Consider the following 27,718-nt stretch of genomic DNA (forward strand, 5'->3'; position numbering starts at 1 on the left):
TAACTGTGAGGGCAGTGAACTCCTCTGGGGGCCTGCTGTAATAGAAACCTGCAGATTGGGAACTATGTGGATGGCTGATTTTGGAATGATGTTCTTGAATTGTTGTTTTCTAGCTTAAACTTTTTCTTTTTATTGTGGTAATTTTGAAGGAAGATTCAAACTCTTATTTATAGATGTAATCCCTCTTAAATACCTGCTTGTTTTAAATTATTGTTTTCAACAAATAATTTGTTTAACTGTGATTTAAAATAGTTGTTACAGAAGAGAATTAATTAAGTTGGGCAAAGGATTTGAATATTTTAGGATATAAATAGGGATAAATACTGTTTAATTTTATGGGTTTTTCTTTGTCAGTACAAATAAAGAAAATTGCCAAATTGTGTAGAAAATAATTGAGTGATTATTTAAACTAGCCATTCTTTATACACCCCAGGGTGTAAAATTTCAGTGAGAGAATGCTGTTGCTTATTTTCCACAGACTCCTTTTGTTTCAACCAAAATAGTGCTTTGTATGCTGAAGGAGAAATATAATCATAGAATCACTTAGGTTGGAAAAGACTATAACGCTTTATGTCCTCTATTGAAGGTTTGCTCATAAGTAGGAGATTTCTATAATTAATGGGAAGGGAATAACTTTATACAAGTAGCATTCCTAGGAGTGCTAAAAAAAGTTAGCTGCCATATCTGTTCTAAGTCATGCTTAAAAATTTGCTCCTGTGATTTGAAGACTTAAGGTATGAATTGTTATGAAGACATTTTAAGGTGGATTTCAAAACTGGTCTTGAGTCAGCCATTTGACCTGCTCTGTCTCTTAGCATCCCTTTATACAACAGGAAGAATATATTTTCTCATTTCAGTAGGAAGTAGATAGAATTTAATAAATATTGTCATCTGTTCAGAGGTAGAAATAAGCATGTAGATAAACAGCATCTTAATCTAATACTTTGAATATGTGGTATTACTAAAATACTTTAAAAACATTTTTAGTTCAGACCATTTTGGATAGCTTTCATTACCAGTTACTTCATCCCATCGAGATGCAATTAGCTTGAAACAGAACCAAAATAAAAAACAAATCAGTAATCAAAACTACATTTTCATTCTTTATGTTCAAAGGCAGATATAATTTTTATATAGATATGTTGCATAGATGATATTTCTTTCTTTTGTGGTTTCTCTTAGGTTTTTTTCCTTGCTGAAAAGTAACTGCAAGTTCTGCTTTTATTCAACAGCTATCAGTTGTTGAGTGGATATAAGCCAGCACCCATGGATCTGAGTTTTATCAAACTGACCCCCTCACAAGAAGCTATGGTGGATAAACTAGCAGAGAATGCTCACAATGTGTGGGCAAGGGACCGTATAAGGCAAGGCTGGACATATGGCATCCAGCAGGTAAGTGCTAACTTCAGTAACTTAAAGCAACACTTATCTATTGAGATATTTCACAGCCAAATGGAAATAATGGTGACACACAGTCAGGAAGAAACAGCTAGTGAATGCAGGTTTGTCAGTCAAAGAAAAAAATACATAATTTAAAGCAATCTTGCTAAATAGCAGTATGAGACTTTTTTACAAGCAGTATTAAAAAACGTGGTGGTGTATCCTTGTATGCTATTTAAATCTCAGGGTGAGAAAATTGCATGCAGGAAGCTAACATGCTCCAGTATTTTAGGAAATGTAAATATTGACTTCCACTAGGGAAATAATTTAAATGTTTGCAGTTCCAGGAATTGAATAATATGGTTTATCCAGGAAAATCAGAATGTAAACTTCTAGTAATAACTTTGCTAATATGTTGTATTTCTGGCAGAAGCTGTGTTTAACTGAGAATAGTTAAGTCAGTCTCAAAGTTCCAGTCCTACTTTAGTTGTTCTGCTCCAGTGAATGTGAATATTATTTGGTAGTTATCCCAATGTGTTACAAGGGAGAGAGTAAGAATAAAGCATGGTGGATTATTTAAAGCAAAACTCAGGTTCTTCGGTTCTTAAACACCCCAAACCAGTCAATTGTGTATACCACGAGCCTAATTTAGTATTTTCCAAGACAGTTTCTACGTCAGTTTACTCTTAAGATTTTCTATTCTTTTTGTGATTGGTTTTGAATTTTATATATAGAAAGATCTCTTCACTTGTGTTAATAAATGTGTGGTAGCATTTCACAGTGAAATTTTAGGGCAATTTACCCCTTAGGGGAAAAAAAAAACGTGTTTTCATGGTTTTGTGCTGAGCATGAAAGATTATTATTTTTGCAAAAATGAGATACAGCTGTTTTGTAGGTATATACCCCTCTCCTTGTTTTTGACAAAAATTTGAGTTATACTTTTTAGTGGCACATATGTCAAATTTTGTTCTTCTACAGGACCAAAATTCATTTTATTTGCAAAATTTTGTGTAAAACAATAAAATAATCTGCGCTTTTATATATTAAGCTCTTCACCTCATCATATACTGATATGATTATGTGACAAAATATGCTGCATATCTGCATTTCAGTGTTGTTCATTATAGTATCTTACTATGAAGCTGTCATGTGTTACTCTGTAAGCTATTTAGGAAATCTATGTTCTGTGTTGGGGTCTAGACAGACTGAGTAAATTCTTCTTTTTGCTCATTGGAATATATGTATATTCTCTACTAGGAAAACACTGAAGACAATTCAGTGTTTGTGCAATTCCCCTGCATTCCCCAGGATCAAAATTTTTCCCTAATACTGCGTCTTTTAGTAAAAGGTGGCCTTTGAAATGCTGCTAACATTTCTGATGGAACATGAATCATGAGAAGGGTTGGAAGTGATGGTTTTCTGTTGTCAGGTTAGGGGGAGGGGATTAATTAGTTTTGAAATCAGTATTTCAATCCTGTGTTTATGGAGTCAGTGCACAATTCATTTCTAGAATGAAAAACTGTATGTTCAAAACAAATATTTCTGATATATAAAGGAAGGCACTCAAGAATCTATACCATGTTTCTCATATTTTTTATTCTTCCAGAAGCCAATTATTTTCAATACAGGACCTTGCCAGCTGGGAACTTTGAAATGAATGAAAGTTGGGAAATTGTTACAACTGTGATAGAAACTTGACATAGCCCAAAATTAAATTTAGTTTTGCAACAGAATTTATTGGTTAAGAAAAAGTTAAGAAGTTTCTGGAATCAAATGAATTTCTTAGCTAATTATATTTCTAACTAGCTTTGGGAAAATCTAATCTTATGACTCACATCTAGTGAATAAATTTTCTTAGATCTTGAAGACAATTTAACCTACCCTTTGTATTGGTGTATCTTTGGAAAAAACCCCACAAATAATTTTGCTGTATTTATTGGAGTGAATTTACAGCTAAATTGCATGTTTTCTGAATTAGTGAGGTAATAAGCAGGAAAGTCAGTTAAATGTCAAAGACTTTTCCCAATGTTACTGGTTTGGGAATAATACATAAAAGATGTAATGGGAGTGGTTGGCAATGAAAAAATGTCTTCTTTACATCTTCACAATAGTTTTATTATACGCTGTCTTTATGTGTGTTTTGGTGTGCCTGTTGATATAGGAGGTTTTGCATTTTGATGAGGTGTGATCTGATAGTTATAAGCCATTAGTTTTACTGTGGCTCCCAAAAGGCCGTGTATTTGCTCAAGGCCACAACCTGGGTTTTAAAAAACACCCCAAAACCCAAAAAACATTGATCAGACAAATCTAGTATGGGATATAACCTAAAATTAAACACTTCAGAAGAATCATAAAGTGCTGTGCTTTGGGAGAGAGACTAAACTGACTGTTGAACCTAAGATGTTGTAGCCCTGTGAGGAGACATTTTTGAGCCTCACTGGGAGAAAGCAGAGAGGGAAAAAGGAGGACTGTGATCTACTCAGTGAACAGCTCTCTGTATTTTATCTACTGACTCCTAAAATAGTTTCCTAAGGGAAACTCGGGGAGCTCTGGCCTATCCTAGACTCCCTTCCTAATAAATGTCCTGCTTGCTGGATGACGAAGTTTAATGTGAAAACTAAATATCTGCTCACTGATTAAAATTTATAGTCTGTTGTGAGAAAATTCATGGCAGCTAGAGGTTTTATTTAAAACCCCTTAGCCTTGTAATTACCGAATGGTACATTGCCCATTTTCCAAGAATTTTAAAAGATTGACTCCATAACCTCAAAGATGTCTGACTAGACAAATAGGATTTTGTATCTACATCCATTCTGATGGCCAAGGACAAGTTGCTGTATAAAAACGTTATTAGAATGGTAGCCCCTTGTTAAGTTTTCAGATATTTTTTAAGCGGTCCATGTGTATCAAGCTCTGATTTTGACTACTGGGTTATGCTCTGAAAGAGTCTTAGACAAATGCTTCAGCTCTAAATCTTGACTGGGCTTAGGTATATATGATAAATATTTAGCTGTTCTTCCTTATCAAGGCAAAGACAGTTATGGGCATGCAGAGAAGAGTCTGGAGAATTTACAGCTAAAAAGCTTAAGTGCCTATGAAACTGATCACATTTGGAGTTGGAAAGAAGATTAATTGGGCTTTTGTAGTCCTGAGTGCTTATGCTTTAAACATCCAAGAAATTTTTTACTGTCTAAGGACTTTTGTGTGCTGAGTTGTGCACTGTTGTTGAGAATGCAGTGTAGTGAGCAGTGTCATAGTTCTGCTTTCAGCCAAGTATGATTGCAATTGTGGATGAGAGCTCAGAAATATTCATGACCTTCAGGAAGCAAATTTGCAAGGTCAACAGTATACTTCCTAATTCCTGGCAGACAAGTTATGACAGTCTCATGGGTAATTAAACAGGTAGATTATGACCTTTTGCAACAATAGTATGTCTTGCAGAAGGTGCCCTGCTATGGATATTAATATTGATTTGTTCTTAATTCTGTAATCTTTCTCTTTTCAAATATTTCTTCTGGAAAAAAGACCAACAGCTGAGTTTCAGGAGTGCTTACCATATACAGATAACAAACACCATTTATTAAAACCCGTGAGAAGAGAGCAGAAGAGCAAGGTGCTCTTTCCTGGGTGCAGTGCGGAGATGCCTCTCATTTAGCTGGCGTACATGTTACATGGAAGCTGCCAGCTCTAGGTGTTGTCCACACTGCCTCATGCTTCTGCTTGACTCCAGGGGGTTTATTTCATGGGCTACATTTTGTCATCCTGTCATATTACTGTGACATGCTTCAGTACTGGAGTGATACAGTGACGTGATGTTGTGCTGGATAATACTATAAACAGATCTTGCAGAGCTGTAAAATAGTTTCTTAAGGGAAAGAAGCTTACAGATGTTTTAAGTAGATTAACTAAACAGCAGTTGTGCTGTGGCTGTAGGATGAATTGAATAATCTAGTAGGTCTGTTCAGTATGAGAGCCTCATCATTTTGGGATTATATAAAATGAAACAATTAAAGGGATATTCTCAAATAGTTGAAGTTTAAACCATTTATTTCTTTAAAAATAGTTTGGGAAAATTCCTTCCAACCTCCATACTTTTTTTCTTCTTCTAAATCCATTACTGATTGTCAGGCTTTTTTATTAACAAGATATAATAAGCTACATTTTATGCATGACTATGTACAGTATTTTTGTTCTGCTGCTGCAGAGCCAGATAGCCAGCCAGGAGAGGGAGCACTAGTTAGCTAATAAATCCTGTTCCCAGAACTGTCCTGACACCTGTGATGACACTGATCACAAACAAGTATTTTTTGGTAGTACAGACTCACAGTTGCTTATTGCTCCATGAAGGAAGAAAGCAAAAGGAGCGAAACAGGTAGGAAAATTGTGTTTCTGCTTAAAAGAACGCATTCAGTAGCAACAGTAAGTGGAAAAACAAGCACAAAAATCAGTATTAAGTACTTGACAGTGTACCTTTAAGGGAGAACAGAATTACCTGCAAGTTGGTGGTCTTGGAACTAGGGAAATGGTAAATGTACAAGGACAGATACAGGAGTTAGATCCTCGCAAAGAAGCAATTTAGCCTTGCTGTAAGTGAATTAAAATAATCACATTTGTGCTATGAGAGAAGACTTTGTGGGTTTTTGGGGGGGGGGGAATTTTTTGTTTGTTTGTTTTTTTTTTTTTTTTTTGTTTGGTTTTGGTTTTTTTCTTTCTTTTTTTTTTTTTTACCTTTATGGATTTTGATATTAAATCCTGTCATAATTACATGAGTTTTTTCATTTGGTTACTTTTAAGGAATTTTTCATAACAAGCTAATGGAAAAAAAACATTGAAGTATAAAAGCATGTATTTGTGACTAAATCTTCACAATTTAATGGAAAATATTCAAAACTGATATAAGTTTATCCATGAACTTAGGGTATATTTTGGCATATCCATGAACTTAGTGTATTTTTTGACATTAAAAAAAATGTGATTTTATGCATACAGGAGAATCCCAACATCCATATGAATAAGGGAAAGACAGAAAAGAAAAGAGCTTTTTTTATCTCTAAGCTTTTCTCTAAGAAAAGCTTAGAGATAAGAAAGCAAATGAATATAATTTATGGTACATTGCCTGCCTCATCCCTCTTCCTGAATACATGACTTCTAGGTCTCCCCACTGATTGTGGAGATCACAGGCAAAGATTCTTTCACGTTTTGCTTATATACATTGCCACATATCCTGACACCCTTTGATTAAGCTGTCTTGCCTTTTCTTCATACTCCATTGTGTTCTGGCTAGAAAAGCTAACAATCAAAAATCCTATTTATAGTGAAAAAAGAAAAAAAATTAAAATATCACAGCTTTAACAATTGTTTGTAAATATTGGCAATTTAAAATTTTCCTTCCACTGTCGGAAAAACATTAAAAAAGATGCTCTGAAGTTCCTGTCCTAGAATAGTCAGCTGGTATTCCTAAGCAATTATATAAAATCTTACTTCTCTTTGGCCCAAAAATGCAAGACATTTTGGTCTTTTAAAGTCAAGATCTTATTTTTTCAGATGTACGGAAAGTATATGGCATCATTAATTAAGATTAGGTGTTGGTCTTCTCAGGCTGCCTAAGGCTGCAATACAGAAGTGGCATTATTCTGGAAAGTCAGGCTGAGTAAAATATGCATGTGTGGGAAAAATCAAGTTGTTGCTTATTTTTTCATTAAATATATATAAAGCTAGAATCTTATCCTTGTAAAAACCACTTATGTTACCTCACTTTGACATTTTACATGATTTATACTGCTATATTAGTTCCTTCCATTTATAGTCAGGGCACATTCTGCCAGGCATTCTGTATGGCTGCAGTCCTCAGTGAAGATGGCAGAAGCTGTACATGTATTACTAAAGATGCACATAATTGCAAGGTTAGAGCTCAGCTGCTAGTATTCCATGTGAGGAATACAACCTCTTCTTTGGTTGGGTGCATTTGGATTATTAACGTTGCTTTGTTGTGCTTTCTGGTTCTAATGCTCTGGACTTTGAAAATTACTTTTTTAGTAAATACTAATTTATAATTGTATTTTTCCTTTTCCCCTATAAGATGATTTTTAATTTTTGTGGTTTCTGGTTAAATATGAGCTGCTGTGATAGGTGTGGAAAAGCTAGCCCTCTGGATGGCAAGGCATGAAAGGCATGGTGCGGGTAAATGATCCTGCTTGCAGTGCCTGTGCTGCACACACACATGGTGGCTTGCTGGTTTTCTGGGAGCACTGCTGGCAAGCTTGCCCTGTAGCATTTGTTGTGGCAATTGCTCAGAAATCTTTGTGATAGTGAGAGGTGTGGAACTTGGGTGTCGGTGGAGATCTGGCAGCAAGTGGAATCAATTCACAGCTGTGGAATGAGGGTTTGCTAATGGTGCAAAGGGAGCTGAAAAAACAACAGCATGTCTGTCTCACTGGACATGTGCTGAATGCATTTGTTTTGTGCTTGTAGTTGTACAGCCTTGCTTATGAGAACAAAATAATTTCAGTACCACACAGAATATGTATCAGTACAGCTCTTAAACTTTAAATTTCCAAATATGTGTTCCCAAGTAATTATTATAATATTTTTCCTGCACTCTTCCTACTATGTGTTTTAACTTGTCAATCTTTTTTTATCTTTCTATTAAGCACTTACCTACATATGTTTCTGGTGACTTTTTGTTCCCTTTAGTCTAGTGGTCTGTGCTGTTCCTGAGTTTCTTGGAGATTTGGGAAGGTCCAGGAGTGCACAGCTTGGCAATACAACATTTATAACTCTGAAAACAACATTATTATTTTCAGATGTCTGTTAGAGGTTTATATGACACTTTGTTTTTTGTTACTGGATTACTGCTGAAGCACTCAGCTGTATTATTGAAGCAAGGGCGCCCCAGATGAAGGGGAGAGAATGATACATCTTTGTCTTATCAGAAGGCTAATTAATTACTTTATTATGCTATATTACATACATTTAGACTGACTGCCACGCACTCACTCTGCACACAACTGCACAGCACTGCACCCATCCCGGGACTGTCAGCCAGCAGTTCGACACACAAACGCTCTTGGCCCTAATAGGCCAAAGAAACAAAACACCCTCACTCTGGGTAAACAATCTCCATATTGCATTCTACTTTGGCACAACACAGGCTCAGCAAATGATAGGAATTGTGTTTTCCCTTTCTCTGATGTTCAAAGAATGTGAAACCCAGAAATATCCCTGGGAAGAATTATGCCATGCTTTTCTCTATGAAGAGAAATGTGGCAACGTTGTATTACACACACTACATCTCTTAATAGGTTCTTTTAGAGCTTTCACTATGGTTTTCTCTGCTGCTGTAGACGTTATGGAAATCCCTTGTTTCATTCTTATGTGAGATCTGTCTGTGCAAGTTCCAAGACCAGTTGTAGGTCCAGTGCCTTGAGATCAGTTATCAGTTATAGACACATCACAGACTCGTTGAACAAAAGAATGCACTTTACATCTGCCATGTGTTTCCGTGGAGTTACTTTGCAGCAGTGTTCTTTACCAGTCACGGAAGTTTTAAGAGGCTTCTTGATGTTTTTTTGGTGTGTGTAGCTCTTTTGCTTTTAAGAGCTCCATGTAGGTTAAAAAATTTATGCAGTTAAATTGGCCTATTCTTGACCAGTTATTGCCTAATTGATATCCTTATATACCCTACAGAAAAGTGTTTGAGTTGTGAGTGCCCATTTAAATAATTGTTTGTCTATCATTTGCTATGTAAATCTGTCATGTCACTGTGAAAAGTAATACTGACTTTCCATGGTCAGTGCTATATCACTGACGTTTAACATTATCACTTCCATCCAGGGCACATTCTGCCAGGCATCCCAACTTTTTATGGTTGCAATGTTTTCCTAAGTAAAGTAAATTAAATTCTGAATTATTAATGGATGTTTGTCACATGAAATGAAGACAAAGCTGTGTAATAAAATACACAGATTTTTTTCCTTTTTTTTTTTTTTTTCTGTGATACGGTAGGTTCAGAATTCAAAACAAAAGAATTATATAAATATCATGTATGCTACCCAGCTCAAACCATTTGCCTGTTAAGAAGTAGTTACCAGACGAACTCTGTACCAAACAGTCTTCTGATGAATCATTAGACTGTCAAATCTGGAAAACTGGCAAAAAAACTTAAAAAAATTAGGGTGAATGTTAAAACGTATTTTAACAGTCTACAATAACATCTTTGTATTGAGTAAGAGGAATTCAGTCTCTGTACTGCTTGGAAATGTACTCAGTAAAAATTACCACTCTTAGCTAATCAGTTTTCTTGTTGACTTGATTGCAAGTGTGCAAAGCTCAATCACTGTACAGGATCATTCTCTACACTTAAATCAGAGAGGTGCAGAAGGTCATTAGTACTAAAACTTGTGATTAATATAACAATAAGAGTGCTTAATTCAGAAATTAGTAACGCATTCAAAATTTAAATAGATGTGTAATAAGAAAAAAAGAACAAAGTTGTTAAAAGAAAAAATCTTTTCTGACATTCAAATTTAAAGATATAGCCACAGTCTTGAATAGGTGAAAAAGGTCACAATGTTATTAGAAAACAGGTCACAATGTTATAAAATTAGATCCAAGGGAAAAAAAATCTATAAAATTAAGTTGGTTTAATACCAATTTAATGAATTTCTCTATTCCTTTTTTTCTCTCCTTGCTCTCATTTTGTGCTTAGTAATTTTAAAAGCACTTATACTGTATTTCATTTTATACATTATCAGCCTGTATGTTAATGTGTGTTATGGTTGCTATGGCAACTACAAATGCATTAGTTTAACATTATATCATGGATAAGAAGTTACACATTTATTGTTCCAAACTTTCATATTTTTAAAGACAGCATTTCACAATGTTTTTTGGATGTAGAGTGCTTCAGAGGAAATGATTTCTCTTTTTTGTGTCCTTTCAATAACAAATAATCAAACTTGTAGTGTTGCATGACCTCAGATGTTAATGTGAATGCTCTTATATAAAAAAATAATTTATTATAATATTTACTTCAGCATTTGCTTTTTCACATCTACCAAGTTAAACATTGGACAAAGCAGGATGTCAGCTTAAGAATTTGGAAAAAATATGAGAAGTGGATCCCTCAAATGGTATTAGTTTTGGCCCTGCCACTGTCCTTTCCACAAAATATAATTAGAGCTGATATGGGTTTGTAATTTGTGTCACCAGCAATGCATTACCTTTATCTTTCTGTTAGCCCTTTTAGCATGTAGGTAATGCCTTAATATTTCTTCTCCTAGAGGAGTAATTTGTAGGACCAGATTTCATCAAGCACTGGTTTATAACTGACCTTTCGTTGTCTGCTCACTATGACAAAGCAAGAGACAGTTAGTCTTGTATCTGAGCATTTAAAGGGTAACAAAAGATGCTTGCAAGATTTTTTTCCAAATGGATGTTCCATTTCTTCTCTTCTTGAAAAGATAGGATTGAAACCACATATGTTCCTAAAACTAGAACTGTAATCCTGTAAAAGAAGTAAGGTACTTTCACTGTCTTCTAAAATAATAGGCATTGATTTTGGACGTTGTAATAAATCTAACCAATAATAAAAGTCTCTCAACAGCAGCTATTCTTTATATGCTACGTCAAGTCTGTAATTTTAAAAATAAATATAGATATTAGGAAAAACACAGAGTTCTTTGCATGGTTTCTCTCATTGCCAACAAATTCTGACTGGATGTGAGAAGAAAATATAGAGAAGAAAACAATTCTGTTAGTCACTAAAAATTAGATTACCCACTTAAATAATCCAGTTAAACACTGCTTTCAAATAAGATCATTTTGCAGTAGAGGAAAACCTAATCAATGTTTTCTAATAAACCAAAAATTCAAAGATTAAACCTTACCAATATTTTCATTTTAGTTGGAGAGTGGTTAGTTCAATTATCTATTGAAAAAAACTTTACACGTGGAACACATGAATCATATTCTTGCAAACCCCTTTATTTTTGAAAAATACATGTCTTAAATAGTTGTTATAATAAGACACGCATTTATTATCTATTTTGTAATTTATTGATTACTGTTGCACACATTTGTTATTTTTTATTAGTAGTATTTTGTTCTTTTGTTTTTATCACATTTATTATTTGGGAATTTTGTATATTTATGGTACAGTAATGTCAGCTTTAATTAGAAACACGATTCTTGTTATAGTGGCTGCTTCATAGACAGTGTATGAAATATAATTCTTTTGATTTTTCTGTTATTTCTGTGGTTTGTATTGTTACTATATTAAGTAAATTTGACAGAAACTTGCATCAGGTAAAAGAATCAGAGCTTTGTTTATTTGTATGCGTCATTTTTCTAAAGTGAATTCAGTCTTGTAGTTTCTACACTATTGCAATTTCTTTGATTCTTGCCATATTTGAAGTTACATGATTTGAATTGGTATAACAGTAATTTTTATGCTGCTCTTGAAGAATAACCTTGTCTGTAAGATAAACCACCGTTTCTGAAATTGAACTGATTTTTCATACTAATGCAGGATGTAAAAAACCGACGAAACCCTCGCCTTGTTCCGTACGCTCTTTTGGATGATCGGACTAAGAAGTCCAACAAAGACAGTCTTCGGGAAGCAGTCCGCACCCTTCTAGGCTATGGTTACAATCTGGAAGCTCCTGATCAAGATCATGGTAATTAATTTTGGCTTTTTTTTCTCAAAAAAAGGTTAGAATTTTCGACTCTGCTACTGAATGTTTTGGTACAATAAAACATTTTGTAGGGATGTTTCCAAATATAATAGGTGCTTTTCTCCATCTTCTCTTCTCTTAGATGTTAATTTCTTTCTTTCATTTTTGTTTCCTTTCATTGTTCTGTGGCTTCAAATGAATATCTACAAAATGTAACATTTTTACATTTTAAAGCAATTATTTAAAATTTCAACCAATCAACACAATATTTGGGAATACTTTTTATTTAATGCTTTATTACTATTTCAAGACAAAATAGGGAAAAAACCCTGTAAACTCAGTAGATGTGAATTTTATATTCCTAAAATTTTAACTTTAAATAATGAAGAATTCTACAGTTTGTGTACAATCTTGTATTTAAGCACTTAAAGATACAAGATGAAATTTTCTAAAAGGAATGATTGCAAACTAAATTTCTGTGAATATCAACCTGCAAGTCTATAATTAGACTAAATTTGTTAGAGCCTTTAAGTTTCCTGGGCTTCCTCAGCTCTTGGAAGTTGAGTTAGACAATAAGTGAATTATAATTCACTTTTTACAAAGTTTTCTTTGAACTTCCATCATTTGCCGGGTTGAATGTTTTATTGATACTGTGGGCAGTATTTTCAGTTTGAGACACCCTAGAGCAGAAAAAAAATCTGAACTAATAACAACGAATTTTTAAAGGAAGTGCACAACAATTAACTCAATAACTGCAGCGTATATGATGCTAAGTACAAAAAATCAGGAGAAAATGTCCAAATAAAATAAATAGATCTAACCCCTATCAACTCTATTTCAGAAGTTCACTTAAAGATAAGGAAATATGGAATAATCAAAATTGAAACTAGGATCTTCATAATCTCAGCAAAATTTGGACATTTTGAGAAATGTGTCTAAACCTTATTTTTTCCCCCTTCATATAATGATACTGATAGTGGTTGTTAAGTTTTGACCTATTTAGGCCATAGACCTTCAGTAAAGCATTTCTGCAGGAGACATCTAAATTGTACACAGGGAACTTATCATTTGGAATTTCTTTTCCAAAGCACATGCATGATCTGATCCTTAGGTTTATGAGATATCGTCATTAAATTACACTTAAATATGAGGCATTGCTGAGATCATGAATGTGTAGCAAGGCTGGATTGCTGAATACGTAGAACAATGTTCCTCAGTGGAATGGACTGTGTTGGTGGTAAAATGCTGTGGTCTCACTCTTAAATCTGCCAAGACTGGGTAACCCTGCTGCATAATCCTAGAATTTCTTTCTCTCCCACTGTTGGGAATCAGATGCTGCAGAGAAAGACTGAGCATGACTTCTGCTTGGTTCTGAGAGGGTGGGTTGGTTGGTACAGGAGACCTTTCCCTCTTGTGAAAATATAGGGGCTGTCTAATGGTGTAGGCAAGAGGGGGAGCGAGCACACTCCTTTTCCTCAGTGTCTTCCACATCCTGCTGAACAACAGTGATCCTCTCTTTCATTTACAGCTCTGAGAACCAGCAGCGCATACTGCTGCCTTTCCTTGGGAATGGACTGTTGAAAACCACTCTCTTTTTCCTTAGAATGCAGGGATTGTTGAGCTGGTTCTGTGAATGGAGTCAGTAATGAAATGTAAAGAACACTAGTGCAATCCTTGAATCTGAAAGATGTGATCAAGGTTGTTGCAAAGTTCTCAGAGGAAAGGAGTTGCAGAACAGTGTCCCACAAATTGGTCTTCCCTGAGCAAAGGCTGGAATTGTGTTCAGCAAAAGATTTTTTTAGTCATTTTGGAGATTTTGATTTTAGAGTTTATGAGCTTCTCAAGTTATGGAGATGCATAAAACATGTCACAAGGATCCTGGTTCATTAGCCAAAATTCATACTGTTATTAAGGGATTTAGAGCCCTCTAGTGGTGTTCTGCATGTCCAGTCAATCTTAAACATTAATTTTACACAGTTCTTAAGTATTGGTTTTTGTTTTTTTAAATTATTTTTACTTACTGGTTTCCCACAGCAGCTGTATTTTTGGAATTGATTTGACTTCAGAAAGCATTTTTTTACTTAGGATCCAAAAATAAAACAATTTATCAGGTACCATGCTTTGTGTTGCTTCATCTGTATAGATGAGGTACTGAGGGTCTTCAAAGGTGTTTTTAAGGCATTAATTGCATAGACTATAAAAGAGAAAATTTTCCTGATAAAGAATTACGTGGCAGAGAGATGTGTTGCTTAGAGGAAACTTCATGAACCTCACCTGACTGAAGTTAGGCATGAGAAGTGATGGTTAATTCTGAAGGATGCGATTTTAAAGGCTATCCTAGGTGATACTGGAAATTTGAACCTTGATGTGTGTGAGAAAATAGAAGAGGACGGGAGAAGTTTTTAGGATGGCCTAACAAACAGGTGCAAATAGGTGCAGACAAATTTGATCTTAGAACACTCTCAGGGAGAAGAGGAATTGTGGCAATTAGACTGGAATGCTGACTTTTCAAACGTTGCACAGGCTTTATTTGATACATTACAAATTTGTGGGAGAAGATCCATGCATTTGGCCTTTTTCCCCCCTAATCTGAGAAAAAGAATCAGAGTGATCCTTGAGTCATCTCTTTGTAGCTGCTTTCAGATTTCTAATTTCTCCTTTCTTTGTCTTTTTTTTGTTTCTTGTGTTTTGTTGGGTTGTTTGATTTTTTTTTTTATTATTTTAATCCTTATTCCCAGAATGGGCAAGGACACTTCCCTGCATGGCTGTTCTGCAGGCACATTCTTCTTTTCATGTCTGTGCTCAAAGGGATTCCTTTACCATTTGCTTTTACTGTTTCTTATCAGTAGTTGAAAACGGTACTTTCTGCATTGATTTTTTTCTTTTTTTGTTCCCTTATACTTATTTTTATTTTTTAAATCTTTACAGCAACAAGACTGGATGTGTGCAGTGGGATAATGGAAAAGTTCAGGATCTTCCGCACAGAAAAGACGTACGCAGTGAAGGCTGGGAAGTGGTACTTTGAGTTTGAGGCCGTTACTGCAGGAGACATGAGAGTTGGCTGGACCAGGCCTGGTTGTCTGCCAGATCAGGAACTTGGCTCAGATGAAGAAGCTTTTGTTTTTGATGGCTTTAAGGTTTGTGTGTGTTTATCTGTAATGATATGAGTGGCTGAAAAAATTCTAATTTTTGTGTCTCATTCTATGTATCATTGCCTCAGTTGCCTTCTCTGCTTTCACTGATGTTTCATGACATTATTTCTTTGTCTTTGAGGGCCTAGGCACAATAACTAGAATCAGTGTCACCTGAAAAATTAATTAGCAAGGTTTGGCATTTTTATAATGTTTTTTAACAAATTAACATGTTTATACAATATAAAGAATTGATAACCAAAGTGGCTTAATCAAATTCAAAATACTGGCAGATCTGTAATTAGCTATGAATAATTTCTTTAAAGTTTTACTCTGTTATTCTCTCTATAAGATGTGTCATTAGGGAATAAATATGGTTAATATTATTAACAGTAAGTGTTTGAGGCAAACTTTGATCCAATGTACTTATAAAAATGTAAGAGTTCCAAAGAGTATAGCTAGGTTTTCTTAGAAATCCTTACAGCTTAAATGAAGTATGATAGAACCACTAAGATTTGCTCAAATTTAACTCTGCACGAAAAGAATGACCAATTTAAATCTAGTAGTAAAAATAGGAATACAAAAATAAAATACAGGGAAACAAACCTTTATTTTGCTGACTATCTTCAGACTAGATTAAGCAACTCATTGAAATTTTTAATTTCAGTATGAAGGCAAGTGCAACTGTTATCTGAACCTTAATTCTTATTAAGGCCACTGATGACTCATTGTCAAATTATTCTTTGTATCTGGTATTGGAATTAATTTTCTTATTTCTGTTAAAATATGTAATAGAAATCAACAGAATTCCTGGATATTCCCAGTAAGATAAAGTTCTCAAGATGTATTTTATTTATGCTGTGGGAATTTATTTTGGTGCCGTCCTGCATTGCATGAGAAGATGCCTTGAAAAGAGAAATGGAAAGGTTTTTTTGCAAATATTTTATGTAAACCATGCAAGTCCTCTATTTTTACTGGAATAGCTGTGTAGTTGCCTTCTGAATCTTAGGGTCTGATGTTTAGGCCTCAATCCACAAAGCTATTTTGTTGTGTTTGGTTTTAATGGGTTCTTTCCGTGGCTAGGAAAAAAAAAATTGACCTTCAAGATATCAAGAAAGGTTCACTGGTTTTGTACAACTTCTTGGATGGTTACAGAACATGAACATCTACTTGTGATTAAATACTTGAATAGGAATCGTATCAGTTATTGGTTGTTAATACTTTTTTTCCCCCTGTACATGGTTACAGTAGTTCTTAACAGAACTATTAATTAATTATTAATTTATTCGATCTCCAGTCCAAGACCCCATTGAAAGCCATTGCAGTCTTTGACTTGAAAGTCCATCAGAGGAATCATGCCCTCAGCTACTCTGGAACCTATCAGAAGCCCAGTGTTGTCTCATTCACAGACAGTTCTATTCCTTCCAAAATCTGATATGAGAGAAAGATTAATTTATTTTGCACAAAATAGTTTAAGAATTATACTTACGGAAACAATACAGATTGTTTGCAAGTAATGAATTTTTAGGCTGCTAAAGTAAATAAAAGCAATTGCTTAAAAACAGTTTGTGGAGTAGCTATTAAACATTGTAATAGATAGCATATTATTGTGATTAAAAGTCTTTCATGGAGCTTCTGCAGAAAACTAAACCATACTCTTACTTTTTACTAAAATGTTGAAATAGCAATTTTCCTTGTCAGCTCCCTTAGCAATGTTTTATAATGCTGACGTGAGGGTTGCTGTCAAGAAGTTAATTGCTGGATTTCCATATTCAGAGTCAGCTTGGAGTACTCACAGATACAGTTTTGGAATGATATTCTGTGAAAGTGTTAATTTTAATGCCATCCTAATTGAGGCAGTTAATTATTAGTTCTACCCATGAAGATGAGAAGAACACATACATTGTCACTATTTTTCTTTTAAATGCTTCTAATTATTTCAGGCACAGCGGTGGCATCAAGGTAATGAGCATTTTGGCCGCTCTTGGTTGGCAGGAGATGTTGTTGGATGTATGGTTGACATGAATGAGCACACTATGATGTTCACCTTAAATGGTGAAATCCTGCTTGATGACTCAGGCTCAGAACTTGCGTTCAAGGACTTTGAGGTTGCTGATGGTAAGTACTGTAATACGTCATGCTGTTAACTTGCTATTGCCTGGTTTTTGCTCTGACTTCAATGTGTTTCTTTTGTGTTTCATCTCCCTGTTCTCATCCCTGACCCTGCCTCCCCTGTCTCATCCTTTTTTCTATTTGATTACTATTAGCCGTTTGGAAAGGGAATTTGCTGGGTGTGACAATGAGGAAGGGGCTTTTCTGTAGTGATCTTTGTGGCTGTCTTTTGTTGTGAGACCCTTTAACTGTTTTTCAGGGATATGTCTGAAGAGAGAGATTAATGATTTATAATATTTCATCCTCCCTGCAGTAGATCACTATATGATGTAATAGAATTATAGAATGTATCATAGAATGGTTTGAGTTGGAAGGCACCAAGTCCACACCCCTGCCATGGGGGGCAAAGACACCAGAAATTATCTAGATGAAGGACTGAAATAATACTAAGTGTCTGTCCAATTAGCTTAAACTCACTACCAGTTTCTCACTATCTTTAAAGTTTTGTTTTAGCACTGGGAGGAGAAATGACACTTGATCCAGTCAGCTGACACAAAACTATCCTCCAAAATATTCTGCTTAATTCTAAGCCATGAGATTGAGTTTTGTGCTTATTGCAGGATTCTTGGTGCAGGTTTCAGCATCCACAAGTAGGTGCTAGTTTACTGTCAAGACATAACCTAAGAGATTGCTAAAGATGGCAAAGATTGTGAGGGTCTGTCAGGTGGCAGATTGATTCTGCACCAAATAAGTATTTTTGTTTATAATTTTAATCGTATATCTGTGTGCAGAAAGAAACAGAAAAGGGGTAAGAAATTGTAAGTTAACTGCCTAAAACTTCTGAAGTATGTTAATGCTTAAAATTAAGCTTTCATTACCTGTAGATAAATATATTCTGCCATAGATATTATACATCTATTAAACAATACAGCTGTAGCTGAGAAATAAAGTTAAATTTAAACCCGCATGCTGCTGTTGGGTTACTTATCCCTACCCTATTGCCATGGGAAATATGAATTTCATACTTCGTAATTAGGCAATTCCCTCTTTGAATTTTAACCACTTTATTTTCTTCTGGATTTTGGAATATTTTACTTTCCAGAGTACTTTGGGAGATTTTTTTTCCCTTCCTCTGCCATACATTAGGAATCAGAAATATTTTATTTAAAATTACATTGTTGCCATTAATTTTCTGGACTGCTGCCTGTTAGTTTATCGCCTTTGGATTGCCTTAGATGCTGTGGTAGCATGATGATGAAAAGGGATACGAGAACTGGCTTGCTGTTAGTGTTGTATGCAAAAAATCATCTTGGTGCCATTAAATTTCAGTGGCTTTCCAGTTATTAGTTAGTATACTCACATTGGGGAATAGGGGATTCTGAAAGAAACTCAAATTCCATTAAATTCTCAGGGAAGGTTGCATTTATTCCAAGTTGGTGAAATCACAGTGGAGTACTTTTTGCAGGGTGGTGCTTGTTTCTAGCTGCAGGTCCAAACTGAAACAGATCTCTCTGCTAAAGGAGTTCCTGGCTTGACATGGAGCCTGAAGGCTTTGGTAACCATGTCAAAGACTTTATGTCAAACTTCTCAGATTTTCCACAATATCCTCGTAATTCACATTAATTTCCTTTCCTATTGTTTTTGTAGGAGAGAGCTTTGCCTTTAAATAAGATGTCCTAGTCTGTTTTCGAGGGAATGTGCTGATTTATCTTATATTTAATAACACCAAAGCTATATTTGAAATTATTACGAGTGCTTAATACACAAACATTGGAGGCATAAGGAGAGGGAAAGTGAAGACAACTGATTATGAGTGTGTATGTGCAAACACACATATGAAATACCCAAAATAAATTTATTTAATTTTCTTTCTTTTTGGAAGTCTGGCTTTAGTTTGATTTTGTTACTGGCTCTTGCTTAACAGCACTGAGACCTTTCTGCAGGTCACTTTAATTAGTGAATCTTGTGCATGTTGTATTGCTGCAAAAAGGGACCTTTCTCTTTAGACAACACTTAAAATTACTGATGCAGCCATACAGTAAATCTACAGTCATGTAGATTTAATTTACTTAGGAGCAGTGAAAAGGGGATGTGGTGCTCTGCCAGCTAAGTAATAGTAATACAGCTTGTGCTGCATGTTAGTTTGTACTATCAACAAGGAGAGCTCTCTAGGATTATGGGAGATGAATTTATTTAAGAGATGTCATCTCAGTAGTAAAATTGATAAATGTAATGGCGTCATGCATTTGTGACAGATAAATTTGACTGTATATATGAACAGGTACATTTGTACAACCCAAATTTTATTTTGTCAAGTCGTGATTTCTGTGAGCAGGAGCTGTTTGTAGCGTTTTACAGATTGAATCAGGTTCGTGTTGTATTCTTGAAAGTAGGGAACATTATGGAAAGTGTTGCTGTCCTGTGACTTTGCTCTCTGTGACAGACAGTGCTAGAGGCTTACTTTTCTTGTGGCAGTGTTCAAGTCTTTTTACTTGTTTTGCTATTTAATACCGTGAAATAAAATTTGCTCCATAGCCCAGTTATATATCTCGAGATAAGGAGCCAGATTAGGGGTAAATAATCTTTTTATGTAGCCTCCAGCTTGCAAGGGTTATATGGGATCTGTGAATAATAATATTTAAAATGGCTGGATATCCATTCAAAGATGGCTATTGAAATTCATTTTTATTCTGTAGAAAAATATGTAGTTTCTTAAGAGCGCACCCTCTATGACATGCTCTGTCTTTGCCATGTACGGAAGAGCCCTAAAACAACCTAAATAACAACTTAATAATTGGCAAAACAATACAGAATTTCACCAGAGATGGAAGTAGGGTTTTCATGGTCAGGACAGGGACTGGTGTTTCTATTCCATTTACACAGAGCCACAGTTACAATTATGTGCGTGAATCAGCTACTTGATCAGTGCCTTCTGTTATACGTGAGAACTGTATTGGTGAGAGGATTTGTCACCTTGATTTCACATTGCCTCCCATGGCAAATTTCACGCAACACGCTACACTGAGTAAAACCATCAATGACAGCTTTACCTGTGTAGGAGTTTTTCCCATGTTTCTTTGGGGTTTTTTTCGGGGAATCTTGGAAATGCTAATTTACATTTTATTACATTTTATTTTTGTGTGTGTGTTTAAGATACTTGCTTCACATCTAATCTGTCTGGGAGGTTTGGGGTGGGTTTTTTTTGAAACCACGGGTAGGTAGAAGAATTACCATTTTTTTTGGTGATGAAATGAGAATTGTAAGGTGATTGGAAACCATTTTGATTTTGGCTTTGCTTAGCAACTTATGCAACAGCTTGTGGATTCCTTTAACTCAACAGGGAGCCTAGTAAATTGTCCCTACTAGAGCTGCTAGGCTTTATCATGGCACATATCTCTATATGTAAATGTGATTTTCCTATTTATGTGTTGTGTAACACAATTATTTTCTGTTTAATGCTGGAAAATACTCGCATTATTGTCCATCTCTACATTTGCACTAGCAGAATTGACATTTATTATGTTGTCTATTATAGCTATGTTATCTGAGGAGTTGATGCCTTGTCATCTAAGAGCCAAGTTGTGAAGATAAAAATCTGGACTTCAAATTATGGCTAAGAGTGTTATGTCATTAAATTTATCGTGTCTAATGTAAATACAGATGACAACCAGTCTTGTGTATGTGTAGTAGAATCTTCCAGAAGTGGTACTGAAGGCTGATCATTTATCTGGTGGACAGTAATTCCTGTAGATGGTGCTCTGGAGTTTGCTTTGTCTCTGAAGAACAAACATCATGAAGAGACATTTTTTTATCTGGGAAATCTAAAGAAAAGTGAGGAGCACTTGGTATTTTGTCCTTACATTTTTCAATACCTGTTATGTTCATGTGAATCAGAATCACTGAACAGAACTTAATGTTTCTTGTAGATAAAAAAGAAAACATTTTGTTAATAACTAGGTCAAATTAATCTGCATAGTAGTTTGAAATTGAAAGGCAGGATGAAAAGAAATTGACGAAATAAAAGATTTTCGTAGGATTTTAGACTGTGAAGCTGAAGTCAAGAAAAAAAAAAAGGAAAATGTGCTTGCAGCACAGCTGGGGCTGTGGGGGGAAAGTGCCCTTGCCCATTCTGGGGAATCAGGAAAAAAAACCTGTTTGTAAAAAGAAGTCACAAATGCGTTCCCTGTGCTATTTAAACAGTAAGATGTATACAAATGTAAAACTGATTCAAAAGGTAAGACAGAAAGCATGATCCCAAACTAAAGCGCCTTAAGTTTCATGAAGCGATGGTGTCATATTGTCAGTTCCCATTTTCCAGAGCCAGAGTTTTCTGAATTTTTAGAATTAATTAGTTAATTTTATTTTAAAAAGTTATATATATGTTCATATATATATATGACATGCACTTGTGCATATTTGTAGGGTTTTTTCTACTATTGTAGCTGCATGGACAAGCATTTTATTGCTTTTAAAGTAAGATTCCTTCAAAATACAATGAATAAGGACATTTTAGGAAAAATACCAACAGTAGTGAGACGTAAAGTAAAATTGGCAAGACTCTACCAGCTCAGCAGAGAGATTAACCAAGAGCTGGCTATCAGACTCTGTGAAGTAGGTTAAGTGTTGCCTAAAAATATCCATGGCCATTAGAGGGCTTTTATTTTCAGAATTATGTTTAAGATACATTACTTGGTGACATGCAAGATGAGATGTGTCCTTGATGATTGCTTACCTTTATAATGTTTGCTCTTAGGGTTTGTTTTTACTTTTCCCCACAAATTTTAATTCAGTTAAGGAAGAAAGCAGTTCACTGACGTTCATTCTGTACAACCCACGTGTTCTTTCATCTTGTTTTAAGGATTTCTACCTGTGTGCAGCCTGGGGCCATCTCAAGTGGGAAGAATGAATTTTGGAAAAGATGTCAGCACGCTAAAATATTTCACTATATGTGGCTTACAGGAAGGGTATGAACCCTTTGCTGTTAATACAAACAGAGACATCACCATATGGCTGAGTAAAAGGCTTCCTCAGTTTCTACCAGTGCCACAAAACCATGAACATATTGAGGTTTGTGATCCTAGTGAAATGTTTTTAGACACTTGAATATGTTTATGTCTCTACTTTTGTACTTCCACACAAGATTTTAATGTGATATGTTGACCCAATTTTGAAGGAACCGTACACCTGTTACAAATTTCTTACATTCAGTAGGGTTGCAAAGAATGTAATTGTTTGATTTTGTCATTCTACAAAACCTGTGACGTGTGTTAGCGTGACAATCTGAGAGACAAATTATACAAGACATCCTCATTAAGAGCTCCTTGTGCAGTGACAGCTATGTAAGCAACTTCCAGAAACTGGGCATTTTAAAATAACAGATAACATGTGTTCTAGTGCACACACTTTTTAATTTTTCCATAGCTAATTGGTTTTGATTGTAATAAATATTTATTAGCCAACTGTGTCAACACTTATGTCCCAATCAGTTGTGCATCTTGATGGAACCAAATTCATGCCTTGTAGGTTTGCCATGAAATTTTTCTGAAATGATATAATAAGAACTCTTTTTCGGCTGGTGTGTGGTATTTAAGAAACAGTATGTTCTTTCATAGGTACATGCATGATTTTTATTCCTTGGTCTGTGTTGTTCTGGGCAGAGTTGGATTTATGTTGCAAAGAGTGGGAGGTATAACTTCTTTGTGACTTTTTTCTTATTTTAATAATGGAGCAACAAAAATCATCCACTTCTCATAGTATTTATTTCCCTTCAAAATGGCAGCACACGATTGCAATGCGTTAGACTGTTGACACCATGCTGTTGCAAGTTTTGCAAGTCATGGATGGTTATTGTGGAAATAGTAATTGAATGTTTACATGGCAGAAAAAGCATCAGCTTAAAAAAAACTACATCTTTATGTTTCATAGGTGATGAGAATTGATGGCACCATAGACAGCTGCCCCTGTCTGAAGGTCACGCAGAAGTCCTTTGGTTCGCAGAACAGTAAAACAGATGTCATGTTTTTTCGATTGAGCATGCCCATTGAATGTGCTGAGGTGTTCTCTAGATCAGCTGCAGGAGGGTTACCAAGCTCTGGTCTTTTTGGCCCAAAAAATGACTTGGAGGATTATGATGCTGATTCTGATTTTGAGGTTCTTATGAAAACTGCTCATGGTCATTTAGTTCCTGACCGGACAGAAAGGGAAAAAGATGCCACAAAACCAGAGCTGAATAACCATAAAGATTATGTTCAAGAAAAGCCCTCACGTCTTAAGCAAAGGTTAGTAGCTTGCTACATTTTCCCACCCCTCCCCCTTCTGCTTCTCAAAGTAGAGGAAAATGCCACTTGTCTGACAAAACTAGTCAAGTAACTTTCGAGTATACAGTTTAAGGTCAGAATGAATTTAAGTGCTTTTAAAAATAAGCTTGTCTCTTTCTATTTTCTGAATAATTTGCCTTTGTGATTGGGCTTTTAGAAGATATTTTAATTTTAATTTTTTTATTGCAGATTTATGCTCAGGAGGACAAAGCCAGATTATAGCATGAGTCACTCTGCACGGCTTACTGAGGATGTGCTAGCAGATGATAGGGATGACTATGATTATTTGATGCAAACTTCCACGGTATTGTAATACAGGATTGGTGTTTTAGCTCTTTGGGTTTTTTTTGTTTTGTTTTGTTTCGGGTTTTTTTAAATACTTTTCTTTTGCTTGTTGTAAGAGTTTCATCAACAGTCTAATTTTCAGTTTAAATGTCTGTAATAGTTCTGAATTTCTACTTAAGTTGAGACTGTTTTGTTCCTTTTATTTTGATTTGATTCTCAGACTAAAACAGTTTCCAAATGAAAAGCTATAAACTGGTTTAATCCGTATTTGAAACTACTGTTGATAGCACTAGACATAAAAGAGGAAGATTAAACAGTTTTAGAATAATGGAATAAATTGGAAAAGGTACATTGAACTAGTAGGTCAGTGTTCAGGACCATTTGAAAACATCACTACTAATTCTTCAGAACATTAATTTAATTCCCAATGGAAGATTTTTGCGGGTTTTGTAGATCATTCTCTGACAAGATCCGCTTTCTAAGCACTCATTCCTCAAAGGAAAACAAACACTCCTCTTCAGGATGTGTTCTTCTCTTTCTAAAAGTTATTAGATACTACAAACTGAGTCACCTGCAGTATAAAAATTATAGTTGCTTTAGCAATACAGCTTACAATGCTATGTTGCAGAAGCCTTCAGTACAAGTGTATAAACTACATATTTAATCTTGTTCATTTTTTTGTTTTAAAATACATATTTTGTTTGCCATGTTTTTGTTTGTGTTTATAGTCTTTGTTGCTTTGCGAATTACACTTGAACAAGCCTGTGCTACTTTTAAATAGGTGACGTATTTTCAGATTTAGAGCAGCAAATTCTGAATCAAACTGATACACTGGGGAACAAACACTAACATTTGATAATATTATTTTTTTATTAACAGTACTATTATTCTGTGAGAATATTTCCTGGTCAAGAACCTGCTAATGTCTGGGTGGGCTGGATTACATCCGACTTTCACCAGTATGACACAAGCTTTGACTTGGACAGAGTGCGTACTGTCACAGTTACACTGGGAGACGAAAAAGGGAAGGTTCATGAGAGGTTGGTTACAATTTGCTTAAAAAAAATCTATATTGTATAAGCCACTTGCAATTTATAAGGTGTAAATCCACTCCATTTAATGTAATTGGATTGATGTAGAAAAAATAATTGAAACAGCAGTAGTAGGAAGAAGTGTTAATTTAATTGTTATCTGCTCTTGCTTGCAGTGGACTAATGGTCTAGTCAAATCAATAGGTACAGAAAAGTAATATAGTGCAGCTTTCTATATAGTTTGAAATTATGATCCTGTAAATATTAACTTGTGAGGCTAAAATCAGTACATGCGCTTGTCTCAGCACTTCAAAATATTATGTGTACTAGAAGCTTTTCTTATGTTTAACATTAAATGATTTAAACTTTTGACTTGCAAAGTCGGTTTCATCTTGGGTATTTTACAAACAACTTGAACTTTTTCATACATTGTCATCTTCAGTTTTTATTTTCTTTTCAGTTATGACGTCCATGTTTCATTGAATTTTGGCAGTGGTTGGGATGTGATCCATTGTTTTTGGCCACAAGGGCCTGTATGTTTGCAGCCATGCAAGGTTGCTCTTAGTATGTTGCAGAAATTTTGCAGACCATTCATAAATAAATTTATCTTTTGACATTCAGTATAAAACGCAGCAACTGCTATATGGTGTGCGCAGGAGAGAGCCTGAGCCCTGGACAAGGACGTAATAACAATGGTCTGGAGATTGGTTGCTTGGTTGATGCTGCCAGTGGCCTGCTGACCTTCACAGCTAATGGCAAGGAGCTAGGCACATACTATCAGGTGAGTTTTTTTGGATGGTGTGTTGCAGTGGGAAGGGGGAAAACTGAATCCTTAGCCTGCAGCATTAAAGGCTTTAGTACAAGATTGTAGAGACAAAGAAATCATGACTGTTACAGCAACAAGTTTTCCCTTTGTTTGATCTAGGTTGAACCAAGTACGAAGTTGTTTCCTGCTGTATTTGCTCAAGCTACAAGCCCCAATGTTTTCCAGTTTGAATTGGGAAGAATAAAGGTAAATAATGTTGGCTTTTGTGCAGGTTAACGACTAACAAATAATATAAAAAAAGTTTATTTTATTTTTGCTGTTTATTTCCTGTGATGTGTTCTTGGTATTTGGAACATTTCTATGATTCCAGGTGTTTGCACTATTGCTATTTTTATTCTTAACTTGGTTTGAAATACCTGATGAACTTAAAACACAGTACATTGAATAAAAAAGGTTGAAACTGATCACAATTTTCTGAGTCTTTTATTTTATGGTGAAATAAAATCACTTGGGTTGGTAAAGCAAATCTTGTAGTTTTACAAACAGAGAATGGATGACTGGTGTATCTGAAGAATTTGGTTAGAGTTTCAAAATAATTTTTAAAGTACATTCAGATAGAACACAAGAAAACTGAGCTGAATTTTTCTACCTTGCTTTGGATACTTGGATGTGTAAGAAATCAGTAGAGGTAAAAGAAATGTGAAGTCCATGGAAGTAACCATCTGTGGCAGTCAAGTTTATATTTCAAATTTGGCTGTTCTTAAAAAAAATATGGAAAATGCTGTCTTACTGCTAATCTTTCAACAGTTCCTGGCTTGTTTTAAAAACTAGTGAAAATGATGATTTCCTGTTTTACTCTACTTTACTATATGTTGAGTATATTTCTGGAAAAGAAATACAGTGTTTGGTAAAGATGAGGAAACTGATTGTCTCTTTCATTGGAATTTTCCAGAATGTAATGCCATTATCTGCTGGATTATTCAAAAGTGAACACAAAAACCCAGTCTCTCAATGTCCCCCACGTCTCCATGTCCAATTTTTGACTCATGTGCTTTGGAGCAGAGTGCCAAACCATTTCTTGAAGGTGGATGTGTCTCGGATCAGTGAACGTCAAGGCTGGATGATACAGTGCATGAATCCTTTGCAGTTCATGGCCCTTCATATTCCTGAGGAAAACAGGTTGATGTTTGTTTTGTATTGTACCAGAATTATGTTGAGATTACGGACCTAGTCATGTATATCCATCTATGTAAGAAAGGCCCAAGGTCTTCTTTTGTATTTACTGTGTTTATAACACAAATAAATACAGACAGTGTGTTTTAACTAATATTAAAAATTATACAATTTTCCAGTGTTTTAAAATCTCCCTTCTTTTACTTTGTTTCTAGCCTCTCCCAGTTTCTCTCCAAACATGTCAGTAGTATATGTAGATTTGCAAAGAAAATGAAAGAAAATCTGCTTATAAGTTATTTAAGATAATCTGTAAAATAAGCAAAAATCTGGTTATGTTGAGATTTTTCAAGATTTGTGACCAATGTAATTCCCTTAATTTTCCTAAATTTAATCAAAACAATTGAGGAATTTAACTCTGTGATTTCCTTGATACCCAAATATCTGACCATTTTGCCAGTGCCTAAACTGAAAACAAAGTCACCAAGAGCCCCAACACTGAACCCTCTTCAAATGTTCTGGTTAGTCTGTTGCCCCTTAGTAGCCCCAGATTTAAAGTCAGTAAATGATATAAATATCTTAACCCCAACTGGTTTTAAAACCCTAATTTTCAGTTATGTGAATTCTTGTTTTAATATGGAAAAATATTCTGTGTTAAGTAAATAATTTGGTCTTTTTTTCCCCACTGAAAGTAGTTTAAGTAATGATTTTAGGAGTGACTTGAATAAATTTAAGATTAAACCTTGTTGTTAGTCTTGATTATTACACTGACAGTGTTTCTCACATGGAAGCTGAAATGTGGAAAAAACTCATCTCTGGAACTGATATTGTGCAGATGTTATCCTTAGGGCGA

At 35.0% G+C, this 27,718-nt stretch overlaps 1 protein-coding gene across 10 annotated transcripts in view; it reads left to right on the plus strand.

Moving 5' to 3' along the window:
• Positions 1–27,718, plus strand: part of RYR2 (ryanodine receptor 2) — a 386,098-nt gene that overhangs the window by 227,698 nt on the left and 130,682 nt on the right. For all 10 annotated transcript variants that reach the window (XM_039706867.1, XM_039706870.1, XM_039706871.1 and 7 more), the window contains 11 exons: positions 1,233–1,392; positions 11,909–12,056; positions 14,982–15,190; positions 17,128–17,302; positions 22,155–22,363; positions 23,222–23,574; positions 23,803–23,917; positions 24,778–24,938; positions 25,551–25,710; positions 25,855–25,941; positions 26,648–26,874. In XM_039706867.1, the coding sequence (XP_039562801.1) occupies positions 1,233–1,392; positions 11,909–12,056; positions 14,982–15,190; positions 17,128–17,302; positions 22,155–22,363; positions 23,222–23,574; positions 23,803–23,917; positions 24,778–24,938; positions 25,551–25,710; positions 25,855–25,941; positions 26,648–26,874 (2,004 nt within the window). The remainder of the gene's footprint in view (positions 1–1,232; positions 1,393–11,908; positions 12,057–14,981; positions 15,191–17,127; positions 17,303–22,154; positions 22,364–23,221; positions 23,575–23,802; positions 23,918–24,777; positions 24,939–25,550; positions 25,711–25,854; positions 25,942–26,647; positions 26,875–27,718) is intronic.

Source organism: Passer montanus, unplaced genomic scaffold (assembly GCF_014805655.1).
Source record: "Passer montanus isolate IOZ18808 unplaced genomic scaffold, ASM1480565v1 scaffold2, whole genome shotgun sequence".
NCBI classification, from domain to species: domain Eukaryota; kingdom Metazoa; phylum Chordata; class Aves; order Passeriformes; family Passeridae; genus Passer; species Passer montanus.